The 15,402-nt window shown below is 39.6% G+C and overlaps 1 protein-coding gene across 1 annotated transcript; it reads right to left on the minus strand.

Moving 5' to 3' along the window:
* Positions 1-12,627: 12,627 nt before the first annotated feature.
* LOC106353873 (IAA-alanine resistance protein 1) lies at positions 12,628-15,336 on the minus strand. Its single transcript, XM_013793692.3, has 11 exons — positions 14,826-15,336; positions 14,642-14,725; positions 14,486-14,535; positions 14,326-14,377; positions 14,070-14,198; positions 13,766-13,983; positions 13,523-13,666; positions 13,318-13,425; positions 13,138-13,239; positions 13,003-13,047; positions 12,628-12,907 (listed from the first exon to the last, which is right to left on the minus strand). Exons 1-11 carry the CDS (start codon positions 15,130-15,132, stop codon positions 12,752-12,754), a joined length of 1,395 nt encoding a protein of 464 aa, XP_013649146.2. The 5' UTR covers positions 15,133-15,336; the 3' UTR covers positions 12,628-12,751.
* Positions 15,337-15,402: the final 66 nt, after the last annotated feature.

Below are 15,402 nucleotides of genomic sequence, written 5' to 3' on the forward strand. Positions count from 1 at the left end.
AGGTTCAAGATCCTCAAATCATGTGACATAATCTTTGATATCCAACCTGTCAAAAGATAATATATTCATTCACCGTACCCAGCAAGTTAAATGTTTAACTCAACCACAAAATTTCAAACAAAAAAATTAGCCAGCGAGATCATTATATAAAGAGATACAAACATGACGTAGAGAGAGAGAGTTTTGACCAATTTTCCCAGTAGTATTAGTTGTAACTGTAAATGGTTTTAACTAACCTTCATGTATGATTTTATGATGGATGCTAATAGAGTCCTAGATGAGCGTGGTCTGCATCAATAAAAGACAATCAAGCTTTAGAATTTAAAATATCAATGATGACTTTCAGAAACAACATATTCAGCGAGGAGAAAATACCTTCTCATAACCAATGACCAAATTGATCCTCATTACCTCTCCACCTTTCTTCACGTTCTCTGCTTCCCAAAAATGGAGGAGGTGTGTGACATCGGTATCCTTACACTAACCAGCCTTCAGCTTCAGACAGAAGCAGTTGAGGGTTTGCCATGATTATACCAACTCTTACAGATAGTTTGCTATAATAGAATAGCGCGACTTAAAGATGAGCAGAACACTACAAGAAAACAGCGATATTCTGACGGACATTCCGACGGAAAATGAAATCCTCGGAATATATCGAGGAATTTCCGAGGAAATTCCGAGGAAACACAATTTTGGGTTTCCTCGGAATTTCCTCGGAATATACCGACGGGATTCCGAGGAAACTACAGTCCGTCGGAATATTCCGAGGAAATTCCGAGGAAAACTCTGTTCCTCGGAAAAAACCGATGAATTCCGAGGAAATATTATAGCCGTTGGAGAGCCGTTGGGGGATTTTACAAAATTCCGAGGAAATTCCGACGAACTAGTTTTGTCCGTCGGAATTTCCTCGGTATGTCGGCAGGATTTAAACTATAAATACAAGCACTCCTCTTCCTCTTCATTCACTTCATATCTTCATCCTCCCTCTTACTCTATTTACACACGAATTTGATTCATAAAAAATATGTCTTCTTCAAATTATTTTCGTTCTTGGATCGATCGACCTCATTTGGATCCGAACACGAGATTGCTTACGGAAGAATACCAACGAGGTATAACTGAATTCATGGGGTTAGTTCACCGACAACCGGAAGCAAAAACAGGTATGTTAAGATGTCCTTGCTCTAATTGTAAAAATAGAAAGGTTATTAAAGAGTGGGATGTTTGGACTCATCTATATTTGAGTGGGTTTACACGAAGTTACAAAATTTGGTATCATCATGGGGAAACTGATTATGAACATGGTAGTACTAGTGAACCTCAGCCAGCGGTTAGATTAGAAGAACCAATTAGAACGGATGTAGATTATGGTGTAGGTACTGAGCAGATGGTAAATGATCATTTTAGAGGGGAAGATTTACCCAATGCAGAAGCTAGGAGATTTTATGATATGTTGGATGCTGGAAAGCAACCATTGTACGAAGGTTGCAGAGATGGTCATTCAGCTTTATCATCTGCTACAAGATTGATGGGCATTAAAACAGATTATAATTTGGCTGAAGACTGTGTGGATGCGATTGCTGATTTTGTAAAAGGTATTCTACCCGAGGATAATGTAGCTCCTGGTTCATACTACGAGGTTCAGAAACTCGTAGCTGGTCTTGGTTTATCGTATCAGGTAATAGATGTATGCAGCGACAACTGCATGATTTATTGGAGGGTGGATGAACAGCGGGTTACATGCAAATTTTGTGGAAAGCCTCGTTATAAAGATACAATGGAAGAGTTCCAGTGCCATATAAAAGGATGTGGTATTTACCTTTGACGGAAAGGTTGCAGAGGTTGTATCTGTCTGAACGCACAGCGCAACCAATGAGATGGCATGCGGAGCACTCAACAGATGGTGAGATCAGACATCCTTCAGATGCAAAAGCGTGGAAGCATTTCCAATCAAAGTATCCCGACTTTGCGTATGAGAGAAGAAATGTCTACCTTGGATTATGTACTGATGGTTTCAGTCCGTTTGGCAAGAGTGGAAGACAGTATTCTCTATGGCCCGTCATTCTTACACCATACAACCTCCCCCCAAACTTGTGCTTGCGACGAGAGTTTTTGTTTCTCTCGATTCTCGTTCCCGGACCAGAGCATCCTAAGAGATCACTTGATGTGTTTCTTCAGCCACTAATATATGAGTTGCAACAACTATGGGCTCAAGGTGCTGAAACATACGATGTTTCGTGTAAAGAAAACTTTCAAATGCGGGCAGTACTAATGTGGACAATAAGTGATTTTCCAGCATATGGTATGTTGTCTGGATGGACAACGCATGGAAGGCTATCATGTCCATATTGTCAAGATAACACTGATGCTTTCCAACTAAAGCACGGAAGGAAAACGTGTTGGTTTGACTGTCACAGGAGATTCCTACCACCTGATCATCCATATCGTAGGAGTAGGAATTTGTTTACGAAGAACAAGAGGGTGTTTGACAGTCCACCTCCGGAAATTTGTGGGAAAGATTTGAAGATACAACTAAGAGATTTTGGTGCAGAAAGGACGCCAGAAGTCGGTGGACATGAGCGTTTTCCGGTAGATGCTGTTGGAGAACTACATAACTGGCACAAAAAAAGTATTTTCTGGGATCTGCCATACTGGGAGGATCATCTGCTAAGGCATAATTTAGATGTCATGCATATTGAGAAGAACTTTTTTGACAATCTCATGAACACGATCCTTAATGTTCAAGGTAAAACAAAGGATAATTTGAAGTCAAGACTGGATTTAGTCGATATATGTGCTCGTTCAGAACTTCATGTTGATGAGAATGGTAGGGCTCCTTTTCCCATATACCGACTTGATGCAGCGGGAAAAGATGCGTTCTTTGATTGGATTTCAAACGATGTGGAATTTCCAGACGGTTACGCATCAAATTTGCGTAACTGTATCGACAGAAAGGAAGGAAAGTTTACTGGCTTGAAAAGCCACGATTGCCATGTAATGATGCAGCGCCTCCTTCCGTTCGCCTTCAAGGAAATATTACCACGAAATGTTCATGAAGCAATTGCAGGGATAAGTGGTTTCTTCCGCGATTTATGCACGAGATCAGTGACTCTTGAAGGTATTGAAAATTTGAAGACTAACATAGCCGTGATTCAGTGCAACCTTGAGAAGATATTTCCTCCCTCATTTTTGATGTTATGGAGCATCTTGTTATTCACCTGGCAAGAGAATTGGAACTTGGTGGTCCTGTGCAGTATAGATGGATGTATCTGTATGAGCGGTATATGTTCCATTTGAAGAAGATGGTGAAAAATTTAAGTAGGGTGGAAGGTTCTATAGTCGCACAGATGATCAATGAAGAAACTTCAAACTTTGCCGAGTACTACTTTCCAGCAGAAGTTCAGACCAAAAACAGAAGACCTGCTCGGCATGATGATAGAGGCGAACGGGCAACATATCATGTTACGGTTCCAGACATTTTCACAGACGTTGGACGACTTAGCGGAAAACCAAAGGACCGTCGACTTACTGAGCAGGAGCGCAGTCATTTGCAAACATATTTGCTCACCAACTGCGAAGACGTTCTTCAATATGAGAGGTAAATAAATGAGCTTACAAATTTTTATTTTAACAAGTTGAAATTTAAATCTTAATTAATTACATTATTGTCATCATATACAGGATTTTCATGGCAGAAAAGCGGTTCGAGTATAGATACGCCACAGAGGACGAACTAGAAGAAATGAAGCAGAGAGAATTTACTGGATGGATGTTTACTTATGTGAGTGCTTTAAACAAATTAAAATATATTTTATCACATATTTATACTAATTCACATTTATTGATATAATATATATATATGTGCTATTAATAGGTGTCTGCTGGTTTGGCCAGAGGTGAAACATTTGACGATTGGATACGTGAGATGGTCGTTGGACCAAACTTTGTTGTGAAGTCATATCCGAGATTTTGTACTCGAGGATATGCATTCACAACTCAGAAGAGGAGACGTTCGAGTACGACTTATGATGCTGGCGTTTGTTCTGCATCAGGAGATGATGTATACTACGGACACATACATGAGATTTTGGAAATCAAGTATTTGGGCATGGTTGGATTGCGCTGTACTGTTTTCTATTGTGATTGGCACGACAACACCCCAGATCGAGGTGTGAGAACAGATGCATTTGGTGTTACATCAGTAAATTCGAGGCGAAAGCTGCAATATTATGATCCTTTCATTCTTGCTTCCCAGGCCGATCAGGTAATTAAATGTTAATTATTCAGAATGATTCATCATCATGTGTATTAATTTATAATTTTTCTAAATGTTACAGGTTTGTTATATCAAGTACCCCCGGGTAAGGAACAGAGATGATCCATGGGTTACTGTTACAAGACTCAACCCGAGAGGCCGAGTTCAGGGAAGTTCTGAGCTGGAAGACCCACTACAACCAAGCACATCCGGCAACTGTAGTGCAGCAGAAGATTTAGCTGGAGTTGGCCTTGTAGTCGATTTAACCGACTTTGGAGAGGAAGCCGTCGTTCACGTAGAGGATGAACCAGTAATTGGAGAGTTTCACCAAGATCCAGATTCAGATTCATCTGGTGATGATGACTCGGAAACAGACTACCATTGAACTTATTATTTTTTTTTTTTAAGAAATACCGAGGAAATTCCGAGGAACACTTGATATAACCTCTTTCCTCGGATAATAGTTATTTGGTTTATCTAGCAAGGCAAAGCTGAATACGAATTAAAAGCTACACAAAACACAACCAAATAAAACAAAGAAACCATGTAAAAGAAATACGAACTCATAATTAAGAAACCTAAAAAAAAACTCAGTTCAAAATTAACAGAAAATAAGACCATAAAACGTTAGAATAGAAAAGAAAATAAAATAGCCGGTGATAGCTCCTACTCCTCGTCTCCTGCTCCAGATGTTCCTGCATCGTTGGGTCTCTTGGACCTCTTTCTTACCCTGTGTGTACCACTCGAACCCGAACCAGAGCTGGATGGAGAGTTGTCCCGATGAACTACATCATCCTTTTGGCAACGACACGGCCTGATACGTGAAATGGCAGCCCAGATCTTGTGTAGCATGTCGTTGTTTGTCTTTATGCTCTGATCTCTCCAATGTTGTTGCTGGCGCGAAGTGGCGTTCGGTGGAAGCTCTTGCAGCTTGTACTGGCTGGAGTCTGATGGGAGTAGCTGATGGGGTTGTGAATCATCTGGAATGGCTTGTGCAGCCTCATCTTGTCCTTCTTCATCAACCACGCCCTTGCCTTTGGTCTGATATTTTGGCGTGAAGAAGGATGGCTTGTCTACTAGTGCGGTAGCAGGGGGTAGAAACTCAACTGCAGCCTCTGAAAGTAGAGCAGTCAGGCCGATCTGAGGCAGGTGGCAGTAGAGTGTTTTCTTCGCTCGGTCCTGGAATACGTAGACGTAAGGACCATCCCGATCGATCCTCGAGTGGGGACCAGCTATGAACTCCTTACTTACTAGAGAAATGACATCCAGGTAGTTCCAAGCAATGTTGTTCGATCTGTCCAGTGCTACCTGGTGGTTCTCACAGTCTACACCCACATGTCTAAGGATCCGAGTAATCACTGCACCAAATCCACATGCATTGCTCTTGGATTTGGTTACTTTCCCCTTGTATCCTGCTAAGTTTGCGGCCAGCACCGCTCCCATGTTGAAGGCAGTAGCAGGTGGGAATGTAGAGTTTCCAAATGCCGGTAGCAAATGCCTCACACCTTGGTACAGGAGGCACAACTCCCATTGCGTGACTGATGCGGCTGTGGTTGTCCCGTATAGCAATGAGCCAATGAGGCGTGTCGCATATCTCAGTACTGGGCTCCGGATAAGTGACTCCTTTGCCTGAGAAGATCTATAAACCCCTGTGCCAATCGTTTCCCAGAAGTTCAACAGCTCTGAAGTCCAATAAAGACCATATGTCCTCTCCCCCGCACTCAATCCAAATAGTCCGCAGAGGTCTGTGAAAGATACCTCATAGTATACTTTCTGCACTACGAATGCCAGAAAACCTTCCTGATGGCTATCATCGGGACGGGTGACGTATGCGGATGCTATGAACTGGCGTACCAACTCCGGATAAGTGGGTTCCTTGAGGTTGCATAGTTGGCCTAGACCCATGTTCTGGAACAGTCCTTCAATGTCTGCTTTGATTCCCAATATTGTCATCGTCTCAGGACATGCTAGTTGTGTAGCCGGAACGGCTACCTTCTTCATGTTGTTGTAGTGGGTGGTATCAGACTTATCCCACTTCTTTGGCCTTTGCTTCTCCAGCTGTGACGAACCCGCTTCTTGTGTGTTTTTCTTTGCTGATGTTTTCGTGCGCTTCATTCTCTACAAAATAGAATCATTGCTCTCAACATGGTTATAATCAATTAAGAAGGCAAAGCTGAACATGAAAATGAAAAGCAAAATCGAGTTGTGATAAAAAAAAACGAAATTGAAAAAAATTCTCTATCCCTAAATCATCTCAAATCATGTTCCAAACTCGTTGATCACAGACAATTGTGTTCTATTCCATGTTTAAACATCTGTTTCATGCATATTTGATCAAGGAATCAACACGGAAATAAGAAATTCACAAAACCCAAAAAATTGCTCAAGAACACGATTTCAGAATGTGGAGATTCGCGGAGTATACCTGTCTTAGGGTGAAGACGAGTGTAGGAATCAGGTAGAGCTCGAAAAATCAAGTGGAATAGAGCCCAAAATTGTTCAAATCGGATGATTATAGAGAGAGAAAGGGGGGGGCGAATTATAGGGGAAATCGGAGGGGATGAGAGTTCTAAGGTTTAGATCCAAAAAGGTCGGGTTTTGCCTTATAATTCTGTTTTCCGAACACGCATCGATCGATGCGTTTTGTTTCTATAACGCATCGATCGATCACATTCTTACGGCCCGGGCCATCTTGGTAATCGATCGATGCGTTTTTGTTCTATAACGCATCGATCGATGCGTTTTTAAAAAAACATACAAGATTTTCCGAGGAAATTCCGAGGAACAATTCAGATTGTCGATCGATCGATGGGATACTCTCATCGATCGATCACAATCTTACGGCCCGGTCCATCCTAGTAATCGATCGATGCGTTTGTGTTCTATAACGCATCGATCGATGCATTTTTAAAAAAACATACAAGATTTTCCGACGAAATTCCGAGGAACAATTCAGATTGTCGATAGATCGATGGGTTAATCTCATCGATCGATCACAATCTTACGGCCCGGTCCATCCTAGTAATCGATCGATGCGTTTTTGTTCTATAACGCATCGATCGATGCATTTTTAAAAAAACATACAAGATTTTCCGAGGAAATTCCGAGGAACAATTCAGATTGTCGATAGATCGATGGGATACTCTCATCGATCGATCACAATCTTACGGCCCGGGCCATCTTAGTAATCGATCGATTTGTTTTTGTTCAAAAACGCATCGATCGATGCGTTTTTTTAAAAAAAATTACGTTTTGAAACCCCAAACACTAGTTCGTCGGAATTTCCTCGGAATATTCCGAGGAAATTTCGAGGAAGAAGAGGGTTTCGTCGGAGTTCCCTCGGAATAATCCGAGGAAATTCCGAGGAAATAGGGTTTTTAAACCGAAAACAACGTTTTGCCGTTTGAATAACACCTATATAACCCTTATTAAGTGTCTTACGTTCATTATGAAGTCAAAAATTTGTTCCTTACCGTATAATTAACACTTTTCCGATTGTATGAACGAAATCTCGCAACATAAGAGAAACACTTATACCTTTTAACGAACGGTAAAGGGAATACTTTCAATTAGTTTTGAAATTTGTTATTTCATGGTTTATGCTCATGTATACAAAGAATCCTCAATGGTATGCATTACAATTGTATAAGAAATGAAATACGGCAAAAAAAATTGATGTTTTGAAACCCCAAACACTAGTTCCTCGGTATTTCCTCGGAATATTCCGAGGAAATTCCGACGGATATTTTACTATCTGTCGGAATTTCCTCGGAATATTTTCATTTTACCGGGCAAATATTTCGCGAAAATTGAAATTAGAATTCCGACGGATAATGTCCGTCGGACCCTAGGTTTTATAACCACGAGCCCCTTCTTCTTCCCCATTTCTCTCTTCTTCCTCTGCGCGACTCCTCTCTTTCTCTCCGGCGATTTCCCCCTGAAATCCGACGATATCTCCGGCGATCTCCCTCTTCTCTTACACAAATCATGTAAGGACCCTATCCCACTCTCTTAGGTTCTATTTGTTAGGTTTTTGTGTAGTTTTGATAGATTTTTGTTAGGGTGATTGGTTAGGATTGTGATTTGGTTGTATAATAGGTTTAGAATTGTGATTTGGTTGAATAATTTGTTTTGTTGAATTGATTTAGAATTTTTTTATAATTTTTTTATTTTTTGTATTTATAAAATCAATTTTTGTATATAAAATCGATTTTTGTATTTTACAAAACGATTTTTCTATATAAATTCGATTTTTTGGATTTTACAAAAAAAAATTTCTATATAAATTCGATTTTTTGGATTTTACAAAACATTTTAATTATTAAACAATTTTTATTTATTAAAACTATTTTTGTTTATTAGAACTATTTTTATATATTTATTAAAAAAATTTAATATATATAAATCTTTTTCTGTGATTAAATTATTTGGGATTTTTTTTTAATAAAAAAAATTAATTTATATATTTCTGTATTTATTAAATATATTTTTTTAATTTACAGGTCTCATGATGATCAGACCCGGCCTCGACAGCGTCGTGGTCGTGGTGGTACGGGGAGCCAGTCTCGGGATTCCAGCCATTTTCAGGATTCCCCTTCGCCCCACAGCTCCAACCATACATCTCCCTCTGCTGCACCCGCTCATGCTCCTCTCGCTCCCGCTGCTGCATCCGCTCCTGTTCCTCCGGGTCCTCCGGGAGTGATGAGGGTTGCGGAGTTGGTTCAACAGCCCGGTCGTGACCATCTTCCGTATCTCACTCCGTATCCACATGGACGGGGTCAAACATGGTAATTAAACATTTTTTTTTCTTTAAATTTGGATTCATTATTAACCGTTTGTTCTTTTAATAAGGTTCAACCGATCCGGGAACGGGATCAGCGCATGGATCAACCGTATGATGTACTCGGCCCTCGACAGTGGACATCCGACTTTCACTCACTTCCCAACCGACAAGCAGGTTCTGTGGTTTCGTCAGTTTGCGGTAAGTATTCTAATTTTTTACTTATATTTTTAATCTTTAATATAAATTTTCTACTAATTGTGTTTTTTTTTCAGCAAGAGTTCAACTGGAATTCCGATGAGACGCTCTTTATCTATCACCACTTCGTCCATAAAGTAATGGACAACTATGGGAAGCAGATCCACGAGTGGAAGAAGAAGTGGGAAATCAATAAGGTTCGATTTAATTTATTAAACAATTTTTTAATTTATTAAACTATTTTTTAATTTATTAAACTTTTTTTTTTTTTTAATTAAAAGGTCCCAAAGTCGATGAACGATACGGTCTGGAAGGAGTTGTGTGCGCATTGGGATAAGGAGGAGACGAAAGAAACTTCTTCCACCAACTCCACCAACCGCAGGAGCGACCGTAAAGGGAAGGGCATCTACAAGCATAACTTGGGTGCTCAATCTATTGCCACTCTCGGAGATCGCATGGTAAGTTCAACCGCTTTTTCTTCAATTATTTGAGTTTCAGAATTTAAATTTATTGTGCATTTCTTCTAATTTCTTCTAATTTCTAATGTTTCTTTAATTTTATGTTTTTTTTCAAGGCGGAAGAAAATGATGGCGAGCCGGTCGATGATCTCGCCCTAATGAGGAGGGCGTATACCAACAAGAAGACCGGCCAGATTGATGACGGTCTTGTGAGGGACGTGGTCGACCTGGTCCAAACTCAGGTGGTAGACGAAGTGTCTCAGCTTCAAACCGAGGATGACGCTTCGACGGCTTCGACCAACTTGTCCCGGTTTCGAATCAACGAAATCGTTGAATCCGTAAGTTCTTTTTTTTTAAGTTCAATTCATTTATTTCTTGGTTTAAATTTCTAAATTTGGCTTTTTTCTATTCAGTCGGTTCCAAAGAAGAAGGGACGTTTGTTCGGTTTGGGTCGTCGCACCCGGTCGGTTCCTCCTTCTTCTGCACCACCGCCCTTTGTTGATCCAGAAGTACTTACGGCTCAGTTGAAGGACAAAGATGATCGAATATCTTTGTTGGAGACCCAGATGGCGGCTCAACAGGCGGGCTATGAGGCACAGAGGAGGCTGAACCAGCAAATGATGGAGATGATGCAGAGGATGTACCCGAACGAGGTGTTCCCGGACGTGCCAGACCCGTAGTTTTTTTTTCCCCAATCTCGGAATGTTTTATTTTTATTTGTGAAACTTTGAATATTAATTAGTATGATTTCAATTTTACTTTTAATTTCATATTTTCGAATTTAAATTTCAGAAATTTTATTTTTTCAAAAAAAATAATATTTTTTACATTTCGAGGAAATTAATTATATTTTTCACTACATCGATCGATCCGTTTTTTTTAAAAAATATATCGAGGGACATTTCCCTCGGAATTTTCCGAGGGACAACTCCCTCGGAAAATTCCGAGGAACGGATCCCTCGGAATATACCGAGGGAACAGTTCCTCGAAATAAACCGAGGAAAAAGTCCGTCGGTATACTCCTATCGATCGATGTATATATGTCCAAACACGCATCGATCGATGAACTTCCGAGGAATTATCCCGACGAAGTTCTACCTCGGTATATTCCGAGGACTTTTCCGACAAACAAGGGATCCTCGGAATTTCCTCGGAAATTTATTTCCTCGGAATTCCGTCGGAAAATTCCGAGGGATTTCAGAGGAAAAAAGAAATTCCGAGGAATTATTTCCGACGACGTATTTCGTCGGAATTGCGTCGGAATAACGATATTCCGACGAAATTCCGACGATTTTTTCCCTCAGAATCCTTGATGTTTTCTTGTAGTGGAACCCTCTCCTTCGGCTTCATATATATAGTGTCAGAAATTGGTAAGGAAGGCAGGGAAGCTGTAAGGATGTAGAGTTGTGGATTGCTATGATTAAATGTCGTTATTAAGAACATACAATAAATTACATGCTAGTGAAACCTGGAAGTAACGACGAAGGTTATAAAGAGGCGGTGGATTGAAGAGTAATAGATACGTCTGAGATAAATTAAGAAAGGATATAGGCCATGGGAATATTAACCTAATTTAATGTATCTTAGAGCACCATTAACCCAAAACCGCAAATAGAGGTGCTTATTTTTTTTTTTTAATAATTTTAAGTTGTAAAAGTGATTTAAGATGCAACGCTAAGCAGCCCAGACATTTTTGTGCTCCAATGGAAAGTTCTTATTTTGGGGTTCTTAAAAAAAATTTAAAATATTATTTTTTGAAAGATGCATTTTATTTATTAAATAAAACATAAAAAAACATTTAAACATAAATTCTAAAATAAAAACATAGATTTTTTTTTCATCTTTGGGTATCATTTTGGTTATTTTTTTAAAAACAAAATGGTGCTAGTTAGGTCATTTTCATATTTGAGTGTTATTTTGGTCATAAAAATAGTGTTTGAGTGTCATTTTGGTCATTTTAAAAAAACAATTTGGTGCTAGTTAGGTCATTTTCATATTTGAGTGTTATTTTGGTCATAAAAACAGTGTTTCAGAAAGAAAAAAAAATGTTTGAGAAAAAAAAGTGTTTGAGAAAAAAAATGTTTGAGAAAAAAAAAGCAGCTCAATGGAAGCACGCCACGTGCCTCTAAGATACGGCACTTATTGTGCTTGTTTAAGCGCCGATGCTTCCCTTTTTTCAATTTTTTTTTTAAAGTCGTTAAGCACTCAGGGTAAGCACCCCCGTTAATGGTGCTCTAAGTGGTTGTGAAATTTATTTCATGAAGTCCACATGAAAACACTACGCTCGGGCTTACGATATAGCACGATCTCTTACGCTGACCCAAAGAAAATTAATCACATTATATGTTAGAAAAAAGAAGACACGTATCCTATTTTGCCCATACTTCCATGCTGATATGACCACCGGAGAAGAGAGAAAACTCTCCTTTATTAATATAGATAGATAAATAGATAGATATTGTTAATATTTTGCTTTGCTTGATAATATATATTTGGCCGCAGACGTATAATGAAGAAAGTAATACTAGTCTCTAAGAAGTTGGAAACTTATGTTACATCCAAAGTCTTTGCTTTGGCCATACCATTTTATGATTGATAACGATTTCCCATCGGTCTAACTGATTTCGTTACAAACATTCCATATCAAAAGAAGTCAACACACATATACAAATAGAGAAACATCATTAGCATTCCTTAATAAAAACAAAAATTTAGGTATGCTTTTCAAAGTGGATATTTCAGAAATTCTAATTAAGAGACGTTTTATTTCAATAATTTAATTAGCAATATTATTGTGCGGATTGGAGTCTTAGTAGTAACAATAATGTACCATACTAGCACAAGCCATAATATTTATGTGCATGCCAAGGTCTGTAATAACGCTAGTTATACAAACTGAAATGGATATTCTGATAATATGGAACTTGGGATTATGGTTGAAAAAAATGAAATCCCTCTAACCACAGAAAATTTGCCATAAGTGTAGAAGATTATCATTTTTGTAACCCTCAGTTTGGGACATTTCTATATCCAGTCACAAAGCAATTGTTATGAGAGAGATCATTCAAGAAGAGAGATGACAAGAGCAACACCCATGCCAAGCATCAAAGATATCAAATGGCACACACTGTTTTTAAGTGTTGATTTTCCTGAGTTGTTCATCTCCGCAAGTACACCAGCAACCGCTATGTATATGAATCCTCCCGCTGTAAATCCCTACAAGATTTCAACCAACCACCAAACATCATACACATTTAGATTTAACGTTACAAGATTAAACCTTAAACCAATGCGGTATTTTCATTTACTACCTCAATCAACGACGACTGTCCCGGTTCATTTCCCCAGACCAAAACCTGTGGTCATAGACAAAAAAGCATCACCAGGGTTAGTTCAGTTTAAAAATTTCTAGAGATCTGCCGGTTCGTATGACACAGAAGACTTGCCAGGGCAGTTCCTGCAAGTGCAACAAGTGCAGAGAGGAAGTTGAAGAAGAGTGCTTTTGATACAGTGAAGCCTGACCTCACTAGAATCCCAAAATCACCTATCTGCAAGTGTTATCTTTTAAAAGGTTACTTGTCGCTATACACATTCTCAAAGTTTGTAAATGAAACAGAGTAGGGGACCTCTTGGGGAAGCTCGTGCGCAAGCAAGAACATGGTTCTTGACCATCCACCAACTGATCCGTAGATGAGAAACGCACTTCCTAACGCCATCCCATCAGTAAAATTGTGCTGCATACCAAAAATTAGGATAGAGATATTATCTTCTCAGATGAAGCTGAAGCATCTCCTATCTTTAACTAAATAACAAAGGGGCGCACGTACTTACAACACCATCAGAGAACAAGTTGAGGTAACCAAATACTAAGCTTGAATTCTTCTCCACCTGTTCAGGTTCGTCCATTTTTCCATCAGAAATAACCTCTGTGCCTGAGTTTGATTTATCCACACAATCGCTAGCACAAGTCTTTCTCTGCAATGGACAAACAAGTCACAGTCTGATTAACCTCTCTCATTCAAGTCAGAGCTGCTTCAGATGGAAGTATTGACATGGAAGTGCTGGTTCTCTCACCTTACGGAGAGATTTATCTTTAGAGCCGCTTGAGACTTTCTCTGATGAATTTTGAGTTGCATCAGAGGGACACTGTTTGTCCGCGTTGTTATGATCGTCCTCATCCTTCAGTTTCTTACTGCCTGCATGGTGGTGGTGGCCCCAAGTATTGGATCCAGACGAGTTTTCTTCCACATACCGAACCAACTTCTCCACAAGAAGGAAGACCACAATCCCAGCTACACAATCAAAGAATGAAGTTCAACATGAGATCTGTCAAACTATTTTATTGAATAAATACAAGAGCAAGAGTTTGGATACTTACCAAGAACAGACAGTCCAACAGAGAGATCTTGTATAGAATGCGAGTGTGAAGGAGAATCCGAATGAGAATGAGAATGATCATGATGGCCATGGCTTTCATGGTGATTAGATGAGTGAGAGTGACCACCACCTGCCACACCATAAGATATTTTACACGGAAATGAGCTCATCAATGATAAAAACGAGAACTTAAAGCAATGAATGGCATAATGCTGATACTAGAAAGAGATGAGAGATCATCGTGTCGATTACTGTACCAAAAGCATGAGGCAGTTGGTGAAGAAAAGCATCCCCCAGCATAGCTCCTGCCTAGTAACCAAACATAAAGAATTAATCAGAACTATTTGAAGTAGTAACAGAGGAAATACATATAGAATCCAGAAGCACCACTGGCAAAGAAAAGCTAAACAAACTTACACCAAAGAGAGCCAAGGCATCAACAAACCATTTTGCTGGCTTCCCTTTAACTGTAATTTGAAACATAAACTGGTTACTCATGACACATGAATAATAAACGAGAAAGAGAGAGTTTTTCTCGGTGACAATCAACATAGAGAGATTAGATTAGCTTACCAAACATAACTGGGAGCAATATCAGACAAATGAGTGACGCCAAGCTAACCAAAAGAGAGCAACCCAATGCATTAACCCACAATGCTGCAACCACAGACCAAAAAAAAAAGATTTGCTTAAGCTACTACCGATCCTAATACATTTTCTAAAAGAATCATAATTCAATTGTGAAAATTCAAATTACCAAACCCAGAAAGGGCAGAACTTGATTCGTGGTCGTGATCGTGATCATGATCGTTATGAAGACATGGACCAAACCCGCACAGCCTCATATCCTCTTCCTCTGCCAGCTCCTCCGGCAACTTCATTTGTTTCGGCTCAAGATGATCGTGATCGTGATCGTGAGAATGACTACTACACCCACCTCCGTGATGATGCACGTGGTCGTCACGCGCCGGGGTTGAGTGAGAGAGCCCGGTTTCTACGCACAGATCCAGAAACAGCACCAGAACCAGAAACGGAACCACCAGTCTGCTCAGGGAGAACGTCATCGGAATTAAGAAAAGTGTTTCCGGTCAAATGCAGGGAGAAACGGCGGTAAGACGACTATGATTCCACACCGGATCAGAACTTTTAAATTATTTTTCTTATCTTCAATTTTGACCCTCTAGTTATAAATCCAATAGAAAACCCCTTTTTACGAGATGAGATTTAAAGTGAAACCTTCCGGTTCATCTGGAAGGGTCTCAACAGACCAACGCCTTCGATGTTAGAATTTGCACCTCCTCCTCACTTTCCTAGCGTATCAAATGAAAACCTTC

The sequence above is a fragment of the Brassica napus genome, chromosome C6 (genome assembly GCF_020379485.1).
Source record: "Brassica napus cultivar Da-Ae chromosome C6, Da-Ae, whole genome shotgun sequence".
Taxonomy (NCBI): domain Eukaryota; kingdom Viridiplantae; phylum Streptophyta; class Magnoliopsida; order Brassicales; family Brassicaceae; genus Brassica; species Brassica napus.

Bases quoted from the DNA above. Each gene is read 5' to 3' on its own strand.
- LOC106353873 (XM_013793692.3), bottom strand. From the start codon at position 15,132: ATGACGTTCTCCCTGAGCAGACTGGTGGTTCCGTTTCTGGTTCTGGTG. The intron at 13,426-13,522 runs GTAAGTACGTGC...TTTGGTATGCAG, and splicing joins ACTTGTTCTCTGATGGTGTT to CACAATTTTACTGATGGGAT. The intron at 13,240-13,317 runs GTCCCCTACTCT...TAACACTTGCAG, and splicing joins CGCACGAGCTTCCCCAAGAG to ATAGGTGATTTTGGGATTCT.